Source organism: Trachurus japonicus, chromosome 1 (genome assembly GCF_045865225.1).
Source record: "Trachurus japonicus isolate A0001 chromosome 1, Traja_1.0".
Taxonomy (NCBI): Eukaryota; Metazoa; Chordata; class Actinopteri; order Carangiformes; family Carangidae; genus Trachurus; species Trachurus japonicus.
In genome coordinates this window covers 16,967,127-16,988,557 of record NC_140907.1, presented here as the reverse complement: position 1 = coordinate 16,988,557, position 21,431 = coordinate 16,967,127, and the positions used below count along the sequence as shown (strand labels likewise).

The following is a 21,431-nucleotide window of genomic DNA, read 5'->3' as shown; positions in this document are numbered from 1 at the left end:
TCTATGCACTACACACAATCGTGGCGACAGCTGTGAAATCGCGCATGTACTCACATTACTCACACAAACTACTCATATGAGATAGAGATATTGTTGCTATGGCAACGTCTTTTTTTTCAACTACACTATACTATATTAATTTATCTAGCTCACATTTATATTTAAAAGCGTATATAAATAATAAATTGAGACTATGTAAGTTTTCAAATGAACAGAACTGCTCAGTGTCCTAAAGCACAGAAGTCACAAAACCCATCTCCTTTTAAATTGCAGGATGACGCATGCGCATATGCTGCAATGGAAAGGATTCTAAATCGATAATCGAGTGAATCGTCCGGAGCCTCCCCATCGGAGTTTAGCTATTACAATGGCAGACAAACAAAACGCCCAGAAAAGGTAATAATAACAAATATTAACTACAAAATGACGTTTAATCGTGTCGTTAAATAATAATAGTGTTTAAAAACATGACCAAGTAGACACAGTAAAAACAAATGCCACGTTGCTGGTTTGGACGGCTTAACGTTGCCGAAGTGGCTAGCTAACAGTGTTAGCTAACATAGACTTGTCTTTGTGTTTCTCTTATTTTACAGTGTCAAGATAGCCGCTGGAGCAGTGGTTTGTGTTGAAAGTGAAATCAGAGGAGATGTCACCATCGGTAAGAGTTGTTGCTTTTCACCCAGTGCATAGTAAACAGAGCTGAGTGAAGGTTCATTTAATTTTTTTATTACCTGTAAGCGGATCAGAGTTCTGCGATTTATTTACTTTGCTAAATGTGTAGTTGCGTGCCAATGATACCTATTATACTCTCTCTGCTGCCTCAGGTCCCAGAACAGTGGTCCATCCAAAGGCTCGTATCATTGCCGAAGCAGGACCCATAGTGATTGGAGAAGGCAATTTGATCGAGGAGCAAGCCCTGATTATCAATAGGTATTTAAGTTACCCTGTATTTTATTAACATACTGGTTACCACTGTCTTGCCCACCCTGGCAAATAACCTGTGAATTTCATAATCTGAGCCTTACCTGTCTCATAATAGCTACAATCCTATTTGTTATACTCTGCAGTTACCCAGAAAACATCACACCAGATTCTGAAGTGGAACCAAAGACAATGACCATCGGCATCAACAATGTATTTGAAGTTGGCTGTGGTATCCTTTTCAAAACAAGTGATTCCATGTTTTACTAATCTGATACTCAACAACCAAAACCACCATTTTGCCTTAACAGACAATTTACAGTATCACAAGCCCTGAAGATTGGGGACAACAATGTCATAGAATCAAAAGGTGGGATGTTTGCTTTTAGTACATGTGAAGAGAGGTGAGAGCTGCATCTGCAGAGAAGGAGTGTTTCTAAGTTACTATTGGATATGTGTCTTTCTAGCTGACGTTGGTAGGAATGTGATCCTCACCAGTGGCTGCATCATTGGAGCCTTCTGTCAGGTCAACACGTGTGAGGTCATCCCTGAAAACACGGTCATCTATGGCTCCGGGTGCATGAGACGGGTTCAGACAGAGAGACCACAGGTATGGACACCGCGGTTAGGCTGGTGTTTTTTACTATATACTATATGGATACTATACTACTATACTGCATACTATATGGCTATCGCCTGAGAGGTATTTATTTAGGTCTGTAATGGTGAAACTTTTGATGACATTTAAGTAAATTGCATTGTAATCGTATGGGTTCTAGTGCTGGTGCATCCACATCTTATAATTATAAACATGCAATTAACATTAACTTATTCTGGTCACTTACTTTCTTTCTAGTGTCACATTACCCAATAAACATACTACTGGATGAAATAGTATTATTTCCTGGCTGATAACAACAGCAGTCTGTCCTACTAGATAAATAACCTAGCAGTTCACCTTTTAAATGACCCAGTCCGATTTAGCTCTTATATGTCAAATTGTTCATATTCATACCACACTGAATGCATTTTTACACAAATTGTTACTTCAAATCCAAAGTATAAGCTAATGGATGAGCACAAAGTTCCCTTTTCTAAACTATACTTCCTTAACATTCTGTGCATGTTTATACTTTTATTATGTTAATATGACCAAGCTACTCACCAGTCTTTCCTCATCCGTTGTGTCTCTTACCATGCTGTATCCAAAAGCACACTCTGCAAACTGCGTACACCACAAAAGCCAAAATTTATGATAAAGCATGTGAGGCCCTATGTTTTTACAGTCCTCTCCTACCTTAAAAACATATGCAATAAAAACTTAATGTTTTCACTTAGCTGATAACAATGTTTTTCCATACATGTAGATAAAAAAAATCAGGGTGAATCTTGGCACCATGATGTTCTAGTTAATGTTCTTGCACCACATGTTTTTAAATTCCCATTGGTCATTTTCCTAACCCAAACTCTACTCACCCAATGTATAAAGCTGAAAGCAGCATACGGTAAATAGCATCACTTTACATATTTGTTCTCATTATTTCTTCATGTTTTCTTGTCTTTTCAGCCCCAGACTCTTCAGCTTGACTTTCTGATGAAGATTTTGCCGAACTATCACCATTTAAAGAAAACAGTCAAAGCAGGCCACACTACTAGCTAAAATTTAGCTTTATAGTTTCTAAGTTTATTAGTAATGGTTCGCTAACTAATGTAAGTAGGTCTTGTTGAAGGAAAGCATGAATGTATATAATTATATAAAACCTTGCTTCATCAGTAATTTTTCTCACTGATTAATATTTGCTACTCTTAACAGCAACAGATGATTGAGCATTTGATCTTTCTGCACTGTGCTGATGTACTGCTTTTCTATGATTAATTAAATAACCTCAAAAATACTGATGGTTTGTACCGTGGACTAGTTTTTGAAATTAAATTAGTGATAACTTCTGATTTCATCACAAGGTTCTAATATTGCAATAAGATCACATTTGGATTCCCGGAATGTTTTCACTGCAAATCCAACATTTTTGAAATGGGAGTAAAATAGCAACGTTTGAATTTTGTCCAACTATTTTTGTCTATTAAAATGCCATGGTAGCTGGCCGGTATAAAAGAACCACTTTCACTGCAGAACATCTAAATCAAGCAATGCAACAAGGCGTTATCCTGTAACAGTGTCATTTATTAAAATAACAAAAAAAATCTAGTATTTTAAACCATTATGTCATCATGGTGCTGTGAAGTAAAAGAATTTAAATACTTCTGAAAATTTCACAATGATGGGAAAAAGAAATGATGTCCACGTTGGTTCGTGCTGGATGAGATACGTCAATGTGATGCACTGCACAACACAAACATGTCCTCTGCAATTTCTAATAAAAGGATGGAAGGTTGCCATTAGATGAGGGCTGCCGTCCTCTCAAATCAAACCTTCCACACGCACGTACCCTCACACACTCCTCTTTGTAATAAACCAAACGAAAGGGAGAAAAGAGTATTTACACACTTCAACTCATTTACAGTTGATCTGGCTGCTGTGCCCTCTTAAAGGATGATAGTCTTTGTAAAAGCATTCACTGCCCTTAATGGTCTCAGTACCCTTTTCCTCCAGTGTCCGTCAGTCATCAATAAATCATCAATAAACAAACTGAAAAGAATTCCACAGCTCAGATTGTATTCACTCATACGAGATCACTGATCACTCAAAGGAGTTCAAAGAAAGGAAAAGAAGCGTGTTTGTTTGACATAACAGACACCCATGAAAAGTCTTTGTATTGTAGTGTGGCCAGAGTCTCCATCTACAGCCATTAATGATTTACAGATTCTACATCACTCCTCTGAGGGCATGTAGCAGTGATGGGAAGGGATTTCACTTCTTTACAGGAACGCCATCTGAATAATCCTCCAGTACACCTGCCAAATGGTTGTTGTGAGTCTTGAAGTGTCTCTTCCTCTGCCCACCTTGCTTCTTCCTCTTTTGAACCGGTAACTGCAGGGAGCACAGACACACAATCAGCACTGATTATGGTGATGCATGATTAACTGAGAACTAATGTATCAGTATCATGTTTAAAACCTTGAAGCTTTTACTTCTTGAGGGAAATAAACAAAGCCATGTTAAATTAAATTAAAAGTTGAAGCAAAAATCAAACACTGGAGACCTAAAGACACTGACCACTTTCTTTGGTCCTGTCTCCTGCATGGAGGTGATGCCTTGTTTCTTCAGGTACTCCTCAATCTTCTCTTCATCCATGGAATCAACCGGAACGCTCCTCCAGAGTTTCTGGAATTCTAAAATTTAGAGTGAAAGTGTTTGAAACAGACATGACGTGACCAAAGAGCCGGGCATGTGCTTGGTAAATGAATGTGACACAAAACTATTATGAATGCTGAATTCTTGGGATATATCCTCATTCTCTTTTTAAAATCACCTTGAATGCCATTCACAGCTATGGATTTGTGTGTGTGTGTGTGTGTTAGCTAAGATTGATCAGTGCTTTGAGAAAAGTCTGGATTTTGGAGTTAGAACTACAACCTGGATTTTGACATCAGTCAGCTTGTTATAGTTATAACTCTGTTATGATAGGGCATACTGATGACTGCTTGATGTAAAGTAGGCTGCAACCCTCTTATTAGTTTTGTTAATATAAGATAAGTTTGTTAAATTGGAGTAAAGCTGGTTTCAAGTTTTCTTTATATCAACTACTTTAAAAAAGTTGAAAACAATGCTTATCTTCTCTGAGCAGCAGTTACAGATATCTTTCATTCATAAAACTTAACAACAACTCAACACAAATCTTCTGTCAGAAGCTTAAGGTCCAAAGTCTACCAATTTGTCTTTTATATGATGATTTGATGATTGATGCAATTAACTGATAATCAAAACATACAGCAGCCACAACCATTAAATCCAGGGAATCAGTAACGGACAGCCAAGACAGGGACCGAAACAGAAAGAGTGAGCTGCATCACAAGATAGACGAAGCTGACTCATTCTCACCTTCATCTACCGCAAACTGGCAGTGTTTGTCATTGTAGAACAAGATCTTTTTCTTGTCTGGTCTCGTCACAAAGATGATCTGATCCCCCAAAGCCTGCGAACGATCACACGAGAGCTCATTCACTTTTTATTTACCGCACTGATCGAATGTGAGACTGCAATGAACAGTGTGTATTAGGCAACATCTTTGCATAGGCATGTATAAACTTAAATTATATTTATCATGTTACCTTAATAGCCTTGGCTGAATTTGGCAGCCCCTCCTCTACATCGTCCAGCAGCACTCCTCCCAGGCCCAGCTGGTCGTGTTTGTCCAGCAGCCTTAGTAAGGCTTTCTTGTCCTTGAGGTTGTACTTGGGCTTGAAGCCATATGTCCCATCCCGTACATCAATTTTTGGGTTGCTAACCAAGGCCTAATAATGGTACGGAGATGCACAGAAGTATGAGACAGAATGTTGTGACATGTGTTATCTGCATGATCACTCAGTGACTTCCCTGCTGTGCAACATACAGGATGTTGTTATAGAAAAGTTGTTGCTAGTGGCTTACACACCAGCCCACGGGTGACAGAGGGAACTCAAGTATTATTTTTTTCTTGTGTAAAATAGGTCAGTTTGATGGTGTAGACAATTGCACTGTTGATGATAAATAAAATGTTGAATAATACTAAAGAAACACAACACACCTCAGTCATGAGCCACTGTTTCTGTTTCATGCTGATGTCAAGAAGTTTGGTCTCATCCAGGATCTCCTCTAAGGTCAGGAAGTGTGTGTCACCGTTCTGATGCCTTGTCTGGGATTTAAAGACAGAGAAGCACATGGATTTAATTAGTCAACAACAGCATAAAATCCCCTTTAGCGCTTCTTAATCGTACACCTCTAATAGCACTTTAGCCTAATGTCTACAGTGATTTTGTGCCTCTCGTCCAAATGTCAGGGCATTGAACAAGATTTTTAACTATTCAACAGATGGCACCAAAAGGCACACATTCAAGGAAAAGCTGTCAAGTTGAGCGTGAGTCACACAGTGAGTGTGACAGGGCCTGCCTGCCTCTCCACAGAGCCACAGCACAATAAACAAGCTGTTTGCAAACCAAAAGAAAGACTGGGGACCAAATGTTGTACACATCTGACTCACTCAGTTGTTACAATAGACAACATGTCAAGCTTTAACCGAGCTTTGACGAGGATGACGGCACGCTTAAAATCTAGCAATTAAGTGGATGCTGCTGTGAGAGCTTAAAATCAACTTGGAAGGAACAACGTCCATGATACTGAGAAATGAATATAATCACCACTAAATTACTAAAGACAGTTCCTTTTGTGTAAATGACAAATTGTTTACAGAGACTTACTTTCATGTAATTGACTATCTTTGCCAGACAGCCAAATTTGTATCCAGAGCTCGTCTTGATGTTAAAGTTTCCATTACTCGACTCTGTGGAAAAAGGAGAACAGTTTAGGTTAAGTGATTAAACATCACATTATTTATCATAAAGGCTGACATCAGTTAGATGGACTTGTGTGAAAAAACCTTTGCTGAAAAGTTGTTGGGAAAAAAAAAAATCTATCGGACCCAACTGGCTTGTATAGGAGCTATCAAATCAGTAATCATCATCATTTAGTGGAGGTCACTATGCATAATTACTACAGCGTTCTTATTTCAAGGAAACACAAGCCATGGGTTTGTCTCACAATATTTCTGAGCTCACTGTCCCACCTACAGCACCATTGTTACGGAAGCAGCAATTCTTTGAGACGGGGCACAAATACATTTTTTGTTGGGGACACCTTTCCAGGTGTGACTTAACACATATAGGTTCATCGTATGTGTCCATGTTTTATCTGTTCATAGTGACGAAGGAACATGTCACCACTGTGTTTCTAATGGAGCTCAGCTGTACTATTAATAGACAATTTGTATCATGTTCTGGTTAAACAGCTTGTTAGTTGGATACATTTATTATTTCTTATTGAGTATCATCTAGTATTCCTGCAACAAAAATATGTACTAAAATATTGCTGAAGCATCACATGAGCATAATTTGATGAAGAGTTGTTAGAAACCCGGCCAGCTGGTCCTATTCTGTTGGGAGTTCCATAATACAGCCCCCCCCCCTCATCCCTCATCCCTCATCCCTCTGGAGACTGTCTGAGGTCTGGACTCAGCACTCGCCTATCAAAGCTGAAAACAGACACTGATTCATGAATGATTCATGGTGTAGGCGGGAGCTTCTGTTGCTGTGAGCTGCACTGTGGGCAGGACGGTGAAATTGTGACAGGCCGCTCAACAAACGGTGCAGAGGCAGGGCTAAAAGAGAGGAGCCAATGATGGAGAGAAGCCCGTGCCGTTCGGCTGAGACATTAAGGGCTGCAAGGAGTGGCGGAGGGAGCGAGTGCAAGAGCAAACGGCTACATGAGAGTGCTCTAGAGGAAAACAGGTCGAGGAGTGAACACGGAGGAGGGAGAGAGTGGAAGACGGAGTGATAGGTGGAGCACCCCCCCCCCAAAAAAGGCGAGTGCATCTGTTGACTTGCATCTTCTACAAGACTGAGCCAGACACAGGTGAGTCTGCATATTTTTCAGAAGAGCATCCTTGGAATAACGTAAGCATATTAGACATCTATAATCAGATGGATATAAGCTACAGGCAGCAGGATGTTATGGGTCTCAGTGTGCAGCCATAAGCATGAGATGTTTCTGTGAGTAATCCAGCATTTACTTGGTATATCATACATCTTTAATGCAGCAAATCTATTAATGTAACTACTTCCTTATGCGTTAGAAAATCTACAATTGCAAAACACTATATTATTAACTATGTAAAAAAAAAAAAAGAAGGAATTTATACTATTGCAACAATTAAAATGGGCTCTTTACATAGCAATTTTAATATTAAGTCCCAGAATGAAACAGAGACAGAATGGATTAAATAAACATGGATGTGTCTGTCTGCACTTGAATACTAAGCATCAGAAAGTCTGTGTGGGTTAATGCCTGTGTGTGTACTCAAGTGCATCATGTCGGGCTATGTTTATGAAAATGGCTCAGTGACACGGTGCAAACTACAGCTCTGAAAATAAAAACAGTCAGTGAGGGATGGACCACTTTGTGGAGCCGAGCAGGGGTATTACCGGTGTGTAAGTGTGTCTGGTTGAAGTGTGTGTTTAGTGAGAGACATCCACTGTGTAAGCCAGAGAGCAATATCATAGCCCTTACAACACCTTTAGGAGCTCATCCGGGCGGGGCTCATTTAGGCTGAGATACCAGCTGCTGTGTGGATCACACAGAGTCACAGAGTAAGCACTTTGTCAGCATCCGGGAAAAGACGAAATAAGGCAATTTTCCATTTGAACAGAGGCTGAGCCAATTACACAACAAAACACACGTGTATGACACTGTATTGAGAGTCAGTGAAACCAAACCTGTGCTTAAAGTTTTGATCAATCACTGTCGCCACATAACAAATACACCAGAACAGCTTGACTGAAGAAACAATCCTATGTTGGTAATGTGTTGAAGCTAAATATACAGTATAACCTTAACCCTAAGTAACCACTCACAAACCTCACATTTAAAAGGTGCCTTTCCCACAATGCTGCAGACATATTATGCTGAGGAAGTGCAAAACCTAATTAGGCACCCTTAGGGTTCTGAGGTGAAAATGTGTGATCTCTTGATAAAACTGACACCACTACAACAGCAGGTTACAATCTCAGGTAACACAAAAAACTACATTACAATCACACTAGGAGCATTCACTTAGCTCTCTCCAAGTGCTATAAAATACACTCACACATAGTTAAACTAAGCAGCCACAAATGTATCCTTTGACACACAGTTAGGCCTGATTGGAGGTTGTAGGATCTAAGGAAGAAATTAACCAAAAAAAGGATTGGTCTACTTTAAAAAGCAGCACTCATGCCCTCCCCTCAACTCTTCTCAGTGGTCGACTCAAGTAATCTGGGTCAGATACCTCGATCTCAGCAGGTGATGTCTGTGACTGCGTTTGTGCATGTGTGTATGGGGTGGTGTCTTTTAAAACATGTATGTATGCACGTGCTTGTATGTGGGTGGGCATGCTGTTCCCTAAGGATTTTAAATGGTAGGCGTAGCTGAAAATGTGAAAGGCTAGCTGAAGAAAGACAAGTGGTCTGACAACATGCACCCAGCAGCACATCTTTTAACTTACTAATTCCTTAAATTCCTACTGTAACTGCAGCATTGCATCAAGTGTTGTGAACGAAGAGTTGCAAAACCAAGTGTAGATGGCGATGCATCACGCTGTGCACCCATCCTTTGTGGACCAGGATTTTGAGCGTTATTTTGGTTCTGAGCAGATGGCCTCAGTAGGGTTTGTGCTCTTTAGCAATACATCGCTTTGCTTGTGTAGTGTGCAGTGTGTGTTTATTTCAGTAAGAATCATCTATGTACTGATAGACATAGGCTGGAGTTTATGCTGTGTACATACTAGCAATGCAATTTATCACATTACTACATGCTATCCTCTATAACTATGTTGGGCTAACATCACCTTACATCAAAGAAGAGAGGAAATGGGCTTCAAATTCTGTCTGTGGTCGCTACTGAGACTGTGTCCTTTTCAAAAAGCACATTAGCAGTGCAAGTTGTTTTTTTTAATATATTTATTGATTGTAGGGGCAAATGCTATTAAAAATCTAGCACAGCGCACACGTATTCTATTATATAAAACTGTTACATCACATTAAAAAGAGAGACAATCCTAAATATTATGGCCAAGAGATGAGTTCTTAAATCCTTCCCTCACCATGGAAACAACCATTGCTCTCTAATTTGCTGTCACCACCTAGCAGGGAAACCCAGAACCGCAGGCACAGGTATTAACAATCTGTCTTTCTCCCTGTTTTTGTTGTTTCCAAGGAAAAACATGGCCAACATCACTGCCACTATACACCCGAGTAATCTCCCATGGCACCCAGGGGCGGTCTCTCTCCCCCTTGTCTCCTTGCAGGTCCAGGAAGTCTACCCGTTCCACGACGGCTGGAATGTGGCTTGCTTCGTCATCCTTCTGCTCTTCATCCTCACTGTCTTGTCTCTGGCTGCCTTGGCCGTGCTATATGAGCTACTGGACTGTGGGTGTTGTGCCAAAGGCAAGACACATCACCAGCTACAAGAGGAGGGGCCAGGAAGCTGCAGCAAGCTTATGACAAGCATCTGCAAGGAGCCAGAATCCCACACTGAGGTGGTATAGAAGCAGAGATGATGAAGAAAAAGGAATTGTAGGAGTTCGGATGTCACTGCAAAGTTGTGCAATGTAACAGCAGTGACCCCGAGGCACTGAGAAAAGGACTTCTAAAACTGTGTAATAGTGGTTCAATTACTCACAGTTTGATGGATACCGTGGGGAGGGACAAAATGAGGCAACAACAGTGTAAAAAAAAAAAGGAGGGATAGTTTTTCACTGATTTAGAGTGAGTCTAATTAACTTTTCATTTCAGTTAAAAGGGATTTTTCACACATTTAGATTCACTACCACTTGACACAGAGGGCACACTGTGAAAAGCCATACTATATGCCAGGCATAGTCAGGAGAACGAGAGAACACCTGAATAGAAATGTTACCAGTGGTGTGGCCCACAAAAACACACAACACTTAAAACGGTGGGATTTGTTTTTGCACTGTTTTGTTTTATGGAGTATAACATTGCATGGCCAAAACATGTTACAATTATAAACTACTTCTCAAAACTAATATCAATGAGTTTAAAAAACACATCCTTTTTCTCAGTGACATCTGCCCTGTAAGTACTGCACAAATGAGTTTCTATGAGACATTTAAATGTTGTACACAGACAGATTTTTTTGTTGTTGTTTCTCAAAAGGACCTGACAGGAAACAAAGAACCTGATCAAGCTTGTGCTGGACGTCATTGTTGCTTTGGACAAAGCCTGTGTTTCTTGGTTCTTTAGTACATTCTGTGGCAGTGTTGTCAACATGTTAAGCATTGCAATATTATTTGATGACAAATTACACTTGGTTGCTGCACAGTGATGTACTCTGTCATGTCATATCGGGCACAATGTATAAATTCATATGCCTTACCACAAAATGCCTAATAAACTGTCACTAAAGTATGTGCAGGTTTCTCTTTGTTCTGTAACTATACTGTGAGAGCAGTTTATGAGGCTGAAAACCAATATGAAAGGTTGCAGCTCAAAATTCAAGTCTGACATGTGTAACTCAATTTATATAGAATGTCGTCAAATTTTATATCACAAACGCCTAATATCATATAATTTTTACTCTGAAGTTTTGAATATAAGGGTGTGTGCAGGGGATGTAGACTCAACTCAGACAGTAACAAGGTCTAATGAATTACTGCGCAGTGCGCACTGTATCATTATGGTTTTGAAGTCAGTGCCCTAACTGTCAAAGGAGACCCTATTTGTTTGGAGGACCTACTCAAACTTAAAGGGATAGTTCACCCAGAATTCAAATTGCACTCATTATCTACTCACCCTCATGTCGACTAAGGGCTGGGAGAAGTTTCAGAGTCCGCCGTGCCTTCTCTGAGTTACAGGGGGTCTCGGCGTAGCAGTGCATGTCCAATCCATATAACGGTTGCAAATGGATGCCACTTTTCTTCGTAACAAAAAGACACACCAAAAAACATCCAAATACCTCCATGCTGCTCGTATGTAATGTCCGTCTTGTATTGAAGTCCCGAAATGCGAAATTGTTCTGAAAAAAATTAAATAAGTCTATATTTCAAGCTTGTTTGTAGCGGAAGCTCCTCTTCCTGGTCTGTCCAAATCTCGCACGATTTGCGCAGCTACAAACAAGCTTGAAATATAGACTTATTTAATTTTTTTCGGAACGATTTCGCATTTCGGGGCTTCAATACAAGACGGGCATTACATACGAGCATCATGGATGTATTTGGATGTTTTTCGGTGTGTCTTTTTGTTACGAAGAAAAGTGGCATCCATTTGCAACCGTTATATGGACATGCACTGCTACGCCGAGACCCCCTGTAACTCAGAGAAGCCACGGATAACTCTGAAACTTCTCCCAGCCCTTAGTCGACATGAGGGTGGGTAGATAATGAGTGCAATTTGAATTTTGGGGGAACTATCCTTTTAAAATAACAACAAAGTTTAATAGGAACTCTAACAAAATGGAGCCATTGGTGACGCCATTGCCCCAGTTAGCATAAGATAGTATCAACTCACTAAATGTTGACTGATGCATTGCTATTGATAGTGAAAAGTGCAGTAGTGATGGGCACCAGAGCCAGTGTAAAGGGACAGTCCAACATTTTGGCAAATTGGCCCATTGCCATAATCCCTATAGCAGTAGGTTTGTTGCCTTTAATTGTCGGTGCAAGCTATTTTTAGAACGGCGGAGCAGAGCCGCGAGCTTCTCAAAGCTGCTACGGAGGCTCATGGGATTTCTTGGTTTCCCTCATCAAAATCATCAAGTACACAATCCAACAACTCCAAAACACTCTCATGGACAAGTTGTGACCTGCACATTCACCACGCTATGAGATACAGAACGTTACAATACGGAGTTGTATGGAGTATGGCTTCTGTCTTATGCATGTTAGCATGTTAACAATTTTTAAAACAGTCTGCTTTTACTTACCATGTTTGGACCCTGAGGAGCTCTCTTTGTCAGCTTTGGGCTTCTTCTTCTTGTGTGATCCAGAGTCTGAGGCTGCTGGTCTCTTCTCTACAGCTGGAGTGGACAAAGCTCTTTTCTTGAACAGCTCCCTCTCCCTCAGCAGAGCCGGGTCCATCCTGGCAGAGCACAGAGTCAAAAACAACACCGATTTGATTAAGACAGCAAAAGACAATTCAACAAAGCTTCCTTTATACTGAGATGTTTGTCTCCTCCTCAAGCAGAGCCTAGCAGCTATGGCAGATATATATAAAAAAAAAAAAAAGCATAAAAATAAATTTCACCATGTAAAAAAATAAAGTAAACTCTTTCATATCAGTGCAGGTGAAATTGCTGCACTGTAACCACAGCTGGGTTGACTAGTACAGTGACAATATGCTTGAGAGACCCTGCTGACACCCTCATCTCTACCCCCTGCGTATTTAATATGTTCCCCTCAGGTAGTGTACTCAGCTCTACACATGACAGCCTCATTATTTACACACAGACCCAGAATCTGTAGTTTCGTGCATCTTTAGCTGTAACAACAAGCACTAATAACCATAATATTATAAACAACAGTTATGCAGATAGAATGTAGTTTACAACAAAAACAAAGATTTGGATGTTGACATGAGCTCCTCTGGAAGACATGACTTACTGACAATCAGGTATTTAAAGGAACAGCACAAATCAATTTGATATTAGAGGTGAGGTTTACATAAGTTTACCACACAGCTGAATTTGACCCCATAAAAAGTATGGGCATACAAATGCTGTGTGGACAATCGTCTCTCTTTGATTTATTTTAATTGAACTAAGAGAAAAAGACAAGACCTCAAAATATATTAGCTAAGGGAGCTAACGTTAACATTGGTTAGTTTATTGGATTAACAACTAAGTTACCTAGTCGGTGTGATTTTTAGGTTAGCCTGGCGTTGCTGCTTTTACTGGTAATGTAACCTTTCCAAACCAGCTAAAGTGACTTTACTTCATCAAATATTGCTATACTTCCTCAAATATCTAAATAAAAACGCAAGTTAGTAAACGTAACGACATCATCGGACACTTGTCAGTTGACGTTAGCATCACCGTTAGCTTTCCGATTTTTTTCAACGTTATCTAAAGTGAACGTTACCTGACACTTTGTTCCGATTCTCAAAGAAAACGACGGGGTTGTCCCGATGGACTGTGCAATTTCAGACGGTTTAGACGAGAAGGATAATGTAACCGTCAAGAAATAGCTTCTTTATCTGGCCCCTTCAAGGATAATATAAGTTAACGTTAGCTAACTAACTTCATACACAAAACATCTCATTTTCCTTCTCACGCGCTTCCGGTTCTTGTTCGATTTGTCGGCTGTCGACAGTTCATCCTTTGGAGACGTCATCACGTAACGTAACGCTCAATCTCTAAAAGAAAGAGAGATGAAAACACAGGCACACATGCAAAAATACACAGTACGAGCACAATATAACAAAAGAAATACATTAGATAAACAAAAAAAGAAAACAAATAAACAATATAATATTTACGATAACATATGCTATATCCATTGTGTGGGATGATAATGTTTTTAGGAAAAAAGAATCATACAAATTACAAAACACACATGTGAGCACATAATTTTTGTTTTGTTTTCTTTATAACAGATAGCCTATCAAGATGTAATGTATGTATGCAATTGTTGTTTTGATTTCCTCCGTACTAGACCTACTGCTGTGTGTAGCTTTTTATTCGATTGCTGCACTAGACCTTGATGAATGCTGTTGATCTGCACTCGGTAAAGCAGAAGGGCGTCACCTGGTGGTCATCTCTCTCTCTTTTATTTCCCATTCTATGAGTTCTAACCATAGACTGTAAAAAGAACCATAGACTGTACAAAACAGGTTCTAAAATTCCACCGTTGCTGGCAGGTGTTTTAAAATGTTTAGTCTGGAGAAGTAGCGTGAGTGAATATATCATAGCAGCACAGTGAAATATACTCTGAATGTTGATAATTAGACATAGGCTACTAACAGAGAGGCTAATAAAGCATTTTTTTTTAAATTTCACTTGTGGTCAGATGTGAACATGTCTTGGATGAGAGGTGAAACGTCTTCCTAGACAAATACCCAAGTCCACTTGCATTCGATTTAAATTTCCTTGAGATAACTATGACCTGGACAAATGATAATATTCACGGCTCATTTTTAAAAATAAAAAAAAGAAGAAAAGAAAGAAAAACAAAAAGAACAAGTTAAAAAAGATGTTTATGTGCTGATGCACAAGGTTTGTTGTTGTTGTTGTTGTTGTTTTACATGCAGCAACCACCAGTGCACTGTTATTCCATACTAAATCTGCTTTCTACAGATAAAATAAGTTCATGTTCATTTGTTGTTTTAAACTTTTAAAAACCAATTAAAGTGTCCTCTGGCACCATTTCAACAACAACAACAACAAAAATCCACTCCCTAAAGTTGCATAATTTGCAACTTTGGCCACGGCTGATCTGTCTTGCACATCGATCAATAAATATGATTTAGCTTTACCTGTCACCACTTGCTGCATCCACAGACACGCTGTATAGGAGGATGGAGGAGCTAGTGCAAGTTTAAAAAGGTCATATACTATACAGATTCTGTTATGAAGTCGAGCACAGGAGTTCATCCAGCTGAAGCCAGACTTTGCTGAATTGAGGGGGGAAGGCGACTCCACCACTGGGTAATCAGGTGAGAGAGGAGGTGAGATAAGGCTGCGGTATAACCAGGTCACTGCAAATAGAGAGCTAAGCACTGAGCAGCAGCAGAGTGTAGCACTAAGCCATAAACCATGGTATTCTGCTCAAAATGTAGGTGGTAGACAGAGGGAATTTATTGCAAATTAGCTCTCAATTCCTACACATATGCTTTCTTGCATAGATTATTTGGCCCAGGATTTATCATAAACAGCACTTCTTTGTTTTATTCAAAATGTATGCAAATGTTAATTAAGGCCAGAACATACTGTAAGAGTTAGTCTGCCTATTTGTGAGTTGAGGTGCATCAAACCTTTGTAATTCTGAGTCTGTGGTCTGTCAAGTTTGGTGCTCTCAGCTCAGATAATCTGCTTCATTAGAACTGTTTGGTTGTGTTTTCATCAGATTTGATTGAAACCAATGAGAAAAAATAAATCTTCCATGTGAATTATTTAAAACTGTTGCAGCAGAGAACAATGCCATCATGAAGCAGCCCATCATTGTAAGAAAGCTGATTGTCAAAAATAGATGTTCTGTGTCTTCAAAGAAATCTTACAAATATATTCAAAACAACACTATAATTGTGGAAACAGCATCACTAACATCACTTGTTTAATGAAATGCAGGTATGATTTCTTTTTACTCCCCACAGTTAAGAAGAAATGCCATGGAGTTTCTTTGCATTATCTTTTTTGTCAGTATCTCTCATGCACGTGTTATAGAAATGGCAACATGTGCATTGAGCAAGGTACAATAAACTTAGATTTAGTGTTTCATGTGTTTTGTTCTCTCTTTGTAAGCCCTGCCAGAGTTTTTCATTACATAAATTGTGTTATTAACAACCCCACAGGGGAATGAAGAAAAAAAATGAATAGCAGCATGTTTGTGTGCATTAGATATTTTTGGTGTTAGCTGAACTTATCTCATATCCTCCATCTGTTCATGTGCCTTAATATCAAAAAGATGTTGAGATTACACAATTTCAGTGTGATCTCTGGTGTGTTTGTTTGTTTCTGTGTGTGTGTGGGTGGGTGAGTGGACACAAGTCCTTGGTTGGGTGTATTATTCCAAAAATTATCCTTTGTCCTTGATAAGTAACATTACAGTAAACTCTTTATATGTAGGTAAAAAAAAAAAAAAAAAAAGCACAGAAGACAAAAATGGGCATCAGCTCATCCAACTTTCAGATGTTCATGTGGATCATAGAACAAATTAGCATCTCCAAAACTCCTAATTAATGATTCAACAGGCCAGTCAAAGAAGTGAGCCCACATGAATGATTAAATATGTGCTAACCTAATTTAGAGTCTAATCCATAATGAATGAATTACACTGTTTAGTCATAGTGGAGGGAGAATGGAAGAGAGAGGGGAAAGATTTGGACATCACCGGTAGTTAGACTCATGAAGTGATGAATTCAGAAAGCTCGACCTTACTACCTCGGCTGCAGACCCTCTCAAGCCACAACAACCTTGGCAAGTCGAAGTGTAACCACCTCACTGGAGACAGGATAGATTCATTTTAAGACTCAACATTCTCTCTTTATTAGTCTGTAGGGGTTTGTGTTTCATTGTTTTTGTGTCTGTGCATCAGAGAGAGAAAACAAGAGAGAGAGGTCGTCAGTAGGTGTGCGTGAGTGCGTGCATGCATGTGTATGAGGGGATGTCCGTGTATTATGTACTGCAATAACAGAGAGGGGTAGAGAAAGAGAGAGTCAGCACTGTAATCTACAGGTGAGGAGTAATATCAAAGAGAATAGACGAGTGAAGTCCTAGAGCTGCAGACAACCAGTGCAAATCCCTGTGGAGGAGAAAATCTCAAAGTGACGGCTTTCAATTACACCAGTATGAGAAAGTGTATGTGCATGTGTGTGTGTGTGTGTGTGTGTACGTGTGTGTGTACGCACGCTACCTGTCAGCACTTCTGGGCTTTACTGACAGTTCGATGTCACAGCTTCTGAATTGAAAGTACCCCATGTACACACAAAGAAGCCCACAGACATGCACAGGCACACACACGCACGCACACATACACTAATGTTCTCCCTTATTTTTTTCTCTGTCTCGTTCTCATATTTGTCTCTGCTGTATTCTCTGGTGTCTGGGTCGAACTGCTGTTGGACTCTCTAAAAGGCAAAGAAAGCAAAGGCAGATAGTGCACACTGGAACTTGGTGCACTACTATTGTGTGTAGGTGTATGTTATCTGTGCCCATGAGTGTTTTAGAGTATGCCATGGATGTAGATTGGTGTTTTGTAACCTTTATCCAGGAAGTAAGGGTCATGCGTGAACAAACTAGCAAGGATCATGACATATTTATTTATTTATTTGTCAGTTTATTTCAAGACAAAACAGAAAAAGAATCTTAGTCGAGAAGGAAAGAAAGAAATGCAACAGTTATAGAGTATTTGGGTCATGTAGCTGAATCTAATTTGCAGCCTCCACTGCTGGTTCAGCTTGCTGTTGAACATGCAGGAGAGCCTCATTATTGCAATATAAGGAAAGCTGACCAGTATCTGTAAGGTAAACTACAACATCAGAAGTATATAAACAACAATACTGCAATGTACAATCTATGTATAAACATGCTGCTATTCCTCTCCTGCTTTTCCACAATGTTTTGAAACCTACCTGTTGGGATTTGTTCCCATTCAGCCACTAACGCATTAGTGAGGTGAGGTCACTGATGGTGGTAGATAAGGCCTGGCACACGGTTGGTGTTCTACTTCCTCTCTAAGGTGTTGGATGGGGTTGTGGTCAAGTCCTGTGGTTGCCAGCCAACTTCCCTCCCCTGCAAATTCAGAAAAGCATTTCTGTTATACACCTGGCTGTGAGCATGTGGGCATTGTCATGTTGAAACAAGGAGACATTTCCCAACGCTGGTAACTGGAAGCACTCTCTAGTCTTAAATATGCGTGCATATTAAGATTTCCCATTACTGAATCTTAGGAAAACCTAAATTTCATGGAAAACAACCTCCGACCAAAAACACACAAAGGTATTCAGCAATGTTTGTATGAATAAAACTGTCATTTTGATTGAAAAGTACTTCAAGGTATATCTTACAGTTGCCTCTTGTGTCAGCGAACATATCTTTGATAAAGAGGCACAGAGTACTGCTCTGCTGTAATGGGGTGATTTTACATTCAACTTTATACTTACAGTGATCACAAGGTGGCAGTAGAACAGTATTATTTTCTGCTGCAGCCTGGTGAGTGACTCATCGAACCAGAGGAGCTGCAGCCTCTCAGACAGACAGAGGAGATAAAAACAGCCAAACCTGCTGTATTGACCCCAGCTTCAGTGCTGTAGCTCCTCTGCTAACCTCCCCCGAATGAAGAAAGCACCTTTACTGCAGAAGCATCCAGATTTCCCCGTTGAGTATAAATAGAGGAGATCATGGGACAAAGCATCTCTAATAGACAAGACGTACAAGTCTGACATGCTGTCACGCTCTAAACCAGGCCAGTGGTGTATGGTTTTTGTTCAGACACTTTTTAACATGCCCTCTCTTATAACCCTTACATCAAAGAAATCAATGGTCTGATTTTGACTGACTGGTGATAAGTGTGCTCTGTCAAGCCAGACAATCCTTTGCTAAATCTGACAACTTAAAAGAAGGAGACGCCTCTTAGGCATTTTGAACAAGCTCACTTGCTGTGAGGTGGCTGGTGAGGCATCGTTATGTAAGACAGCACACATAGTCAAGGATGGGGCAGAGTTTTGTTGCCGAGGCAGTTTTTCAACTATTCTGTACTTTGTAGCAGAAATAGTGTCCTAGAATTGAGTCTTATAGGCATGTGAATATGAGAAGACGAACAGTATTAGTGGATTATTCTGCTGTTTATGTAACTGAAGATGGAGGATCATGGGTGTACACCAAGGGTTCGAGGCACTGCCTCCCTTTTCCTTTTAAAAACACACACCTACTATTCTTCCCAGGTCTTTGTGGACCATATTAATTCCCTTTACTGCATTCCCTAATGTCAGCTTTCAAAAGTAAATGCCAAATAAGTGTTACCCTATCCATGGGTGTGCAAATACATCTGTGCGTGCTCTGACCGGATGTACGTATGCGTCAATGTGCTGTGCCGTTGTGTGGGTGGCACCCAAGCGCTATAGGACATCCAGGTGAAACGAGTGTGCGCTGTCCAAACCCTGCAGGGGCAAGCTAATCCTGGTTCCTGATGTTAATCTGAGTATTGAGCTTCTGTGTGGGGGGGCCATGCTGACACCTGATGGTGTGGAGGTCAAAGCTGTGTGTGTATGTGTGTGTGTCTGAGTGATGCTCCTCTTGCCCTTTCCAAATGTCAGAGAAGGGCCAACTCCTGAGGAGCAGGCCCATAATGTGGGCCCACACACATCATGTGTGTGCGCGCATGTGCATTTGTGTTTGCGTGTGTCTTGATAATCTCCACTATTAAGCCCTTCAAACGTATCGTTTCTACTGATGTTTGTGTGTATGTGTGTGTGTGTGCAGACGAGAAAGAGTGTGTACAGTCTTGTTTGCGTGCAGCTCTCTCTTCTGCATCCCATTCTCTATTCTCTTATTGCATCTTTAATAACCGTCGTCCACAGTACAGTGCAGTTCACAAACAAAGTCTTCAAAACAACATCTGCTTACCACAAATTTTCAAAATGGATTTTCTTATATTTTTCCCAAGTGGTTTGTAGTTAAATTTTGATTCATATTCATGAACAACTCTCCTAAAGTTAGAAATAAGAAAGTCAAAGCACTGTTCTGTCAGGCTGTCAAGTGTCACTTTATTAAGTGAATGGAGGCCCACTTATTCTGCTATGTCGCACTAACAATATTTTTCAAGTGGCTCTGCTGTAAGATAATTAGTTCACACGTGTATAAAAAACACTGTCAGATTCAACATGAACTATCTCCAAGCCTGGCTTAGCTTCATGAATCCCCATTTATGTTTTCACTCAAAATTATTCCTTACCCATGTGACTAATGTGGGTGAAAACAAAACCGAGTACTCCATGGTGCTGGATTCAGGCTAGCATTGCCCGCCTACAGTCTGTCACCAGTCTGTCCTATTCTATTCCTCATGGCATGTAAAACAAAAACAGAAAAAAACAATTAGCAGAGCCACACTGCTTGCTTGAGAAATTTTGACCATCATTGCCAAATAGAAACAGAAATTGTATGTGTCAAGCATTGCTTTATGATGCTAATGTTTGTTTTTCATGGGGACTTTTCAGCAGCACATCATTTTAGCCAACTGGGAGTGTGCAAAACATAAGACAATGAACAACTGCAAACAAGCAATGTTTGATGTTTTCCTTCTCCGCTCCTTTACTGCTTGTGCAGTCATTTTCTATTTTTTCTCTTGCTTTTTTTCCACTTGCTTTCTACATTTGAGCGCGAGTTGTTTGTGTTACAAATACTGATTACACTGTCCAGAATTATAGGTATAATACAAGATTGATTTCTCCTTTAGCCACTGCATTAAAAAAACTACTCTCGTTAAATTTTTTGCCAGAATAATAGAATGATTTGAATTGCACAGCATATCAAGCTACACATCTCACCTCTATTTAGAAGCACCTGCGGTGTGTTTATAAGCTTTAATTTGCAAAAACATTATGAAAAGCAGTTCAAATGCATCCAATCCTTCTATATTTCATTAGTGCACTCTGATAAAAAAAAAGGACAAAAAAGGTGCATATTTACAGCTTTTAGAGGCAAACTCTGCGGGAGTCAGGCAGCAGCGGTGGTATTGATGGTAGGGGGCCGAACATGTAAAGCCAAAGTTCAGTTTTTAAAACAGTTACTATGACAATCATGACACGACGGGTTGTCTTACTCATGGACTGAACCCATAATGATGGTGTTCGAATCGTTACACACAGCAAAAATACTGTCATTATTACAGAAGCAAAACTACCACAGTGCAACTGCCACATTATTGTTGGAGAAAACTTTTTGTTTTTAACTGTGAAAGAAAATGCCTTTACGGTTACGTTGTTACATCATCAAAGAAACAGATACAAGACTAATGATTAATGTGCATGTGCTACGAAAACAACTGAATGCATCGTATTACACTCTTTTGACTGGTATTCTTTCTAAGATAGAGAATGGCTAGAGGGCAGGACTGGTGATATTCCATGTTTCATATACTGTCAATTACTGTAGT

General features: G+C 39.9%; 3 protein-coding genes across 3 annotated transcripts; 2 read left to right on the top strand and 1 right to left on the bottom strand.

Moving 5' to 3' along the window:
- Positions 1-301: 301 nt before the first annotated feature.
- Positions 302-2,816, top strand: LOC146991680 (dynactin subunit 6-like). The gene is made up of 7 exons (XM_085776570.1): positions 302-396; positions 594-658; positions 825-930; positions 1,068-1,153; positions 1,244-1,291; positions 1,389-1,531; positions 2,489-2,816. The coding sequence occupies exons 1-7, from the start codon at positions 368-370 to the stop codon at positions 2,579-2,581; spliced, it is 570 nt and encodes a 189-aa protein (XP_085632696.1). The 5' UTR covers positions 302-367; the 3' UTR covers positions 2,582-2,816.
- A 271-nt stretch (positions 2,817-3,087) lies between these two features.
- On the bottom strand, positions 3,088-13,910 carry gtf2e2 (general transcription factor IIE, polypeptide 2, beta). The gene is made up of 8 exons (XM_085776558.1): positions 13,704-13,910; positions 12,551-12,705; positions 6,277-6,359; positions 5,607-5,714; positions 5,152-5,334; positions 4,922-5,015; positions 4,097-4,212; positions 3,088-3,910 (listed from the first exon to the last, which is right to left on the bottom strand). The coding sequence occupies exons 2-8, from the start codon at positions 12,702-12,704 to the stop codon at positions 3,791-3,793; spliced, it is 858 nt and encodes a 285-aa protein (XP_085632684.1). The 5' UTR covers position 12,705; positions 13,704-13,910; the 3' UTR covers positions 3,088-3,790.
- On the top strand, positions 7,349-10,347 carry smim18 (small integral membrane protein 18). The gene is made up of 2 exons (XM_085776582.1): positions 7,349-7,486; positions 9,824-10,347. The coding sequence occupies exon 2, from the start codon at positions 9,831-9,833 to the stop codon at positions 10,152-10,154; it is 324 nt and encodes a 107-aa protein (XP_085632708.1). The 5' UTR covers positions 7,349-7,486; positions 9,824-9,830; the 3' UTR covers positions 10,155-10,347.
- Positions 13,911-21,431: the final 7,521 nt, after the last annotated feature.

Coding starts and splice junctions, on each gene's coding strand:
- LOC146991680 (XM_085776570.1), top strand. CDS start 368: ATGGCAGACAAACAAAACGCCCAGAAAAG. Junction 931..1,067: donor CAAGCCCTGATTATCAATAG/GTATTTAAGTTA, acceptor TATACTCTGCAG/TTACCCAGAAAACATCACAC. Junction 1,532..2,488: donor TTCAGACAGAGAGACCACAG/GTATGGACACCG, acceptor TTGTCTTTTCAG/CCCCAGACTCTTCAGCTTGA.
- smim18 (XM_085776582.1), top strand. CDS start 9,831: ATGGCCAACATCACTGCCACTATACACCCGAGTAATCTCCCATGGCAC.
- gtf2e2 (XM_085776558.1), bottom strand. CDS start 12,704: ATGGACCCGGCTCTGCTGAGGGAGAGGGAGCTGTTCAAGAAAAGAGCT. Junction 5,715..6,276: donor AGATAGTCAATTACATGAAA/GTAAGTCTCTGT, acceptor TTTAAATCCCAG/ACAAGGCATCAGAACGGTGA. Junction 3,911..4,096: donor AGACAGGACCAAAGAAAGTG/GTCAGTGTCTTT, acceptor TGCTCCCTGCAG/TTACCGGTTCAAAAGAGGAA.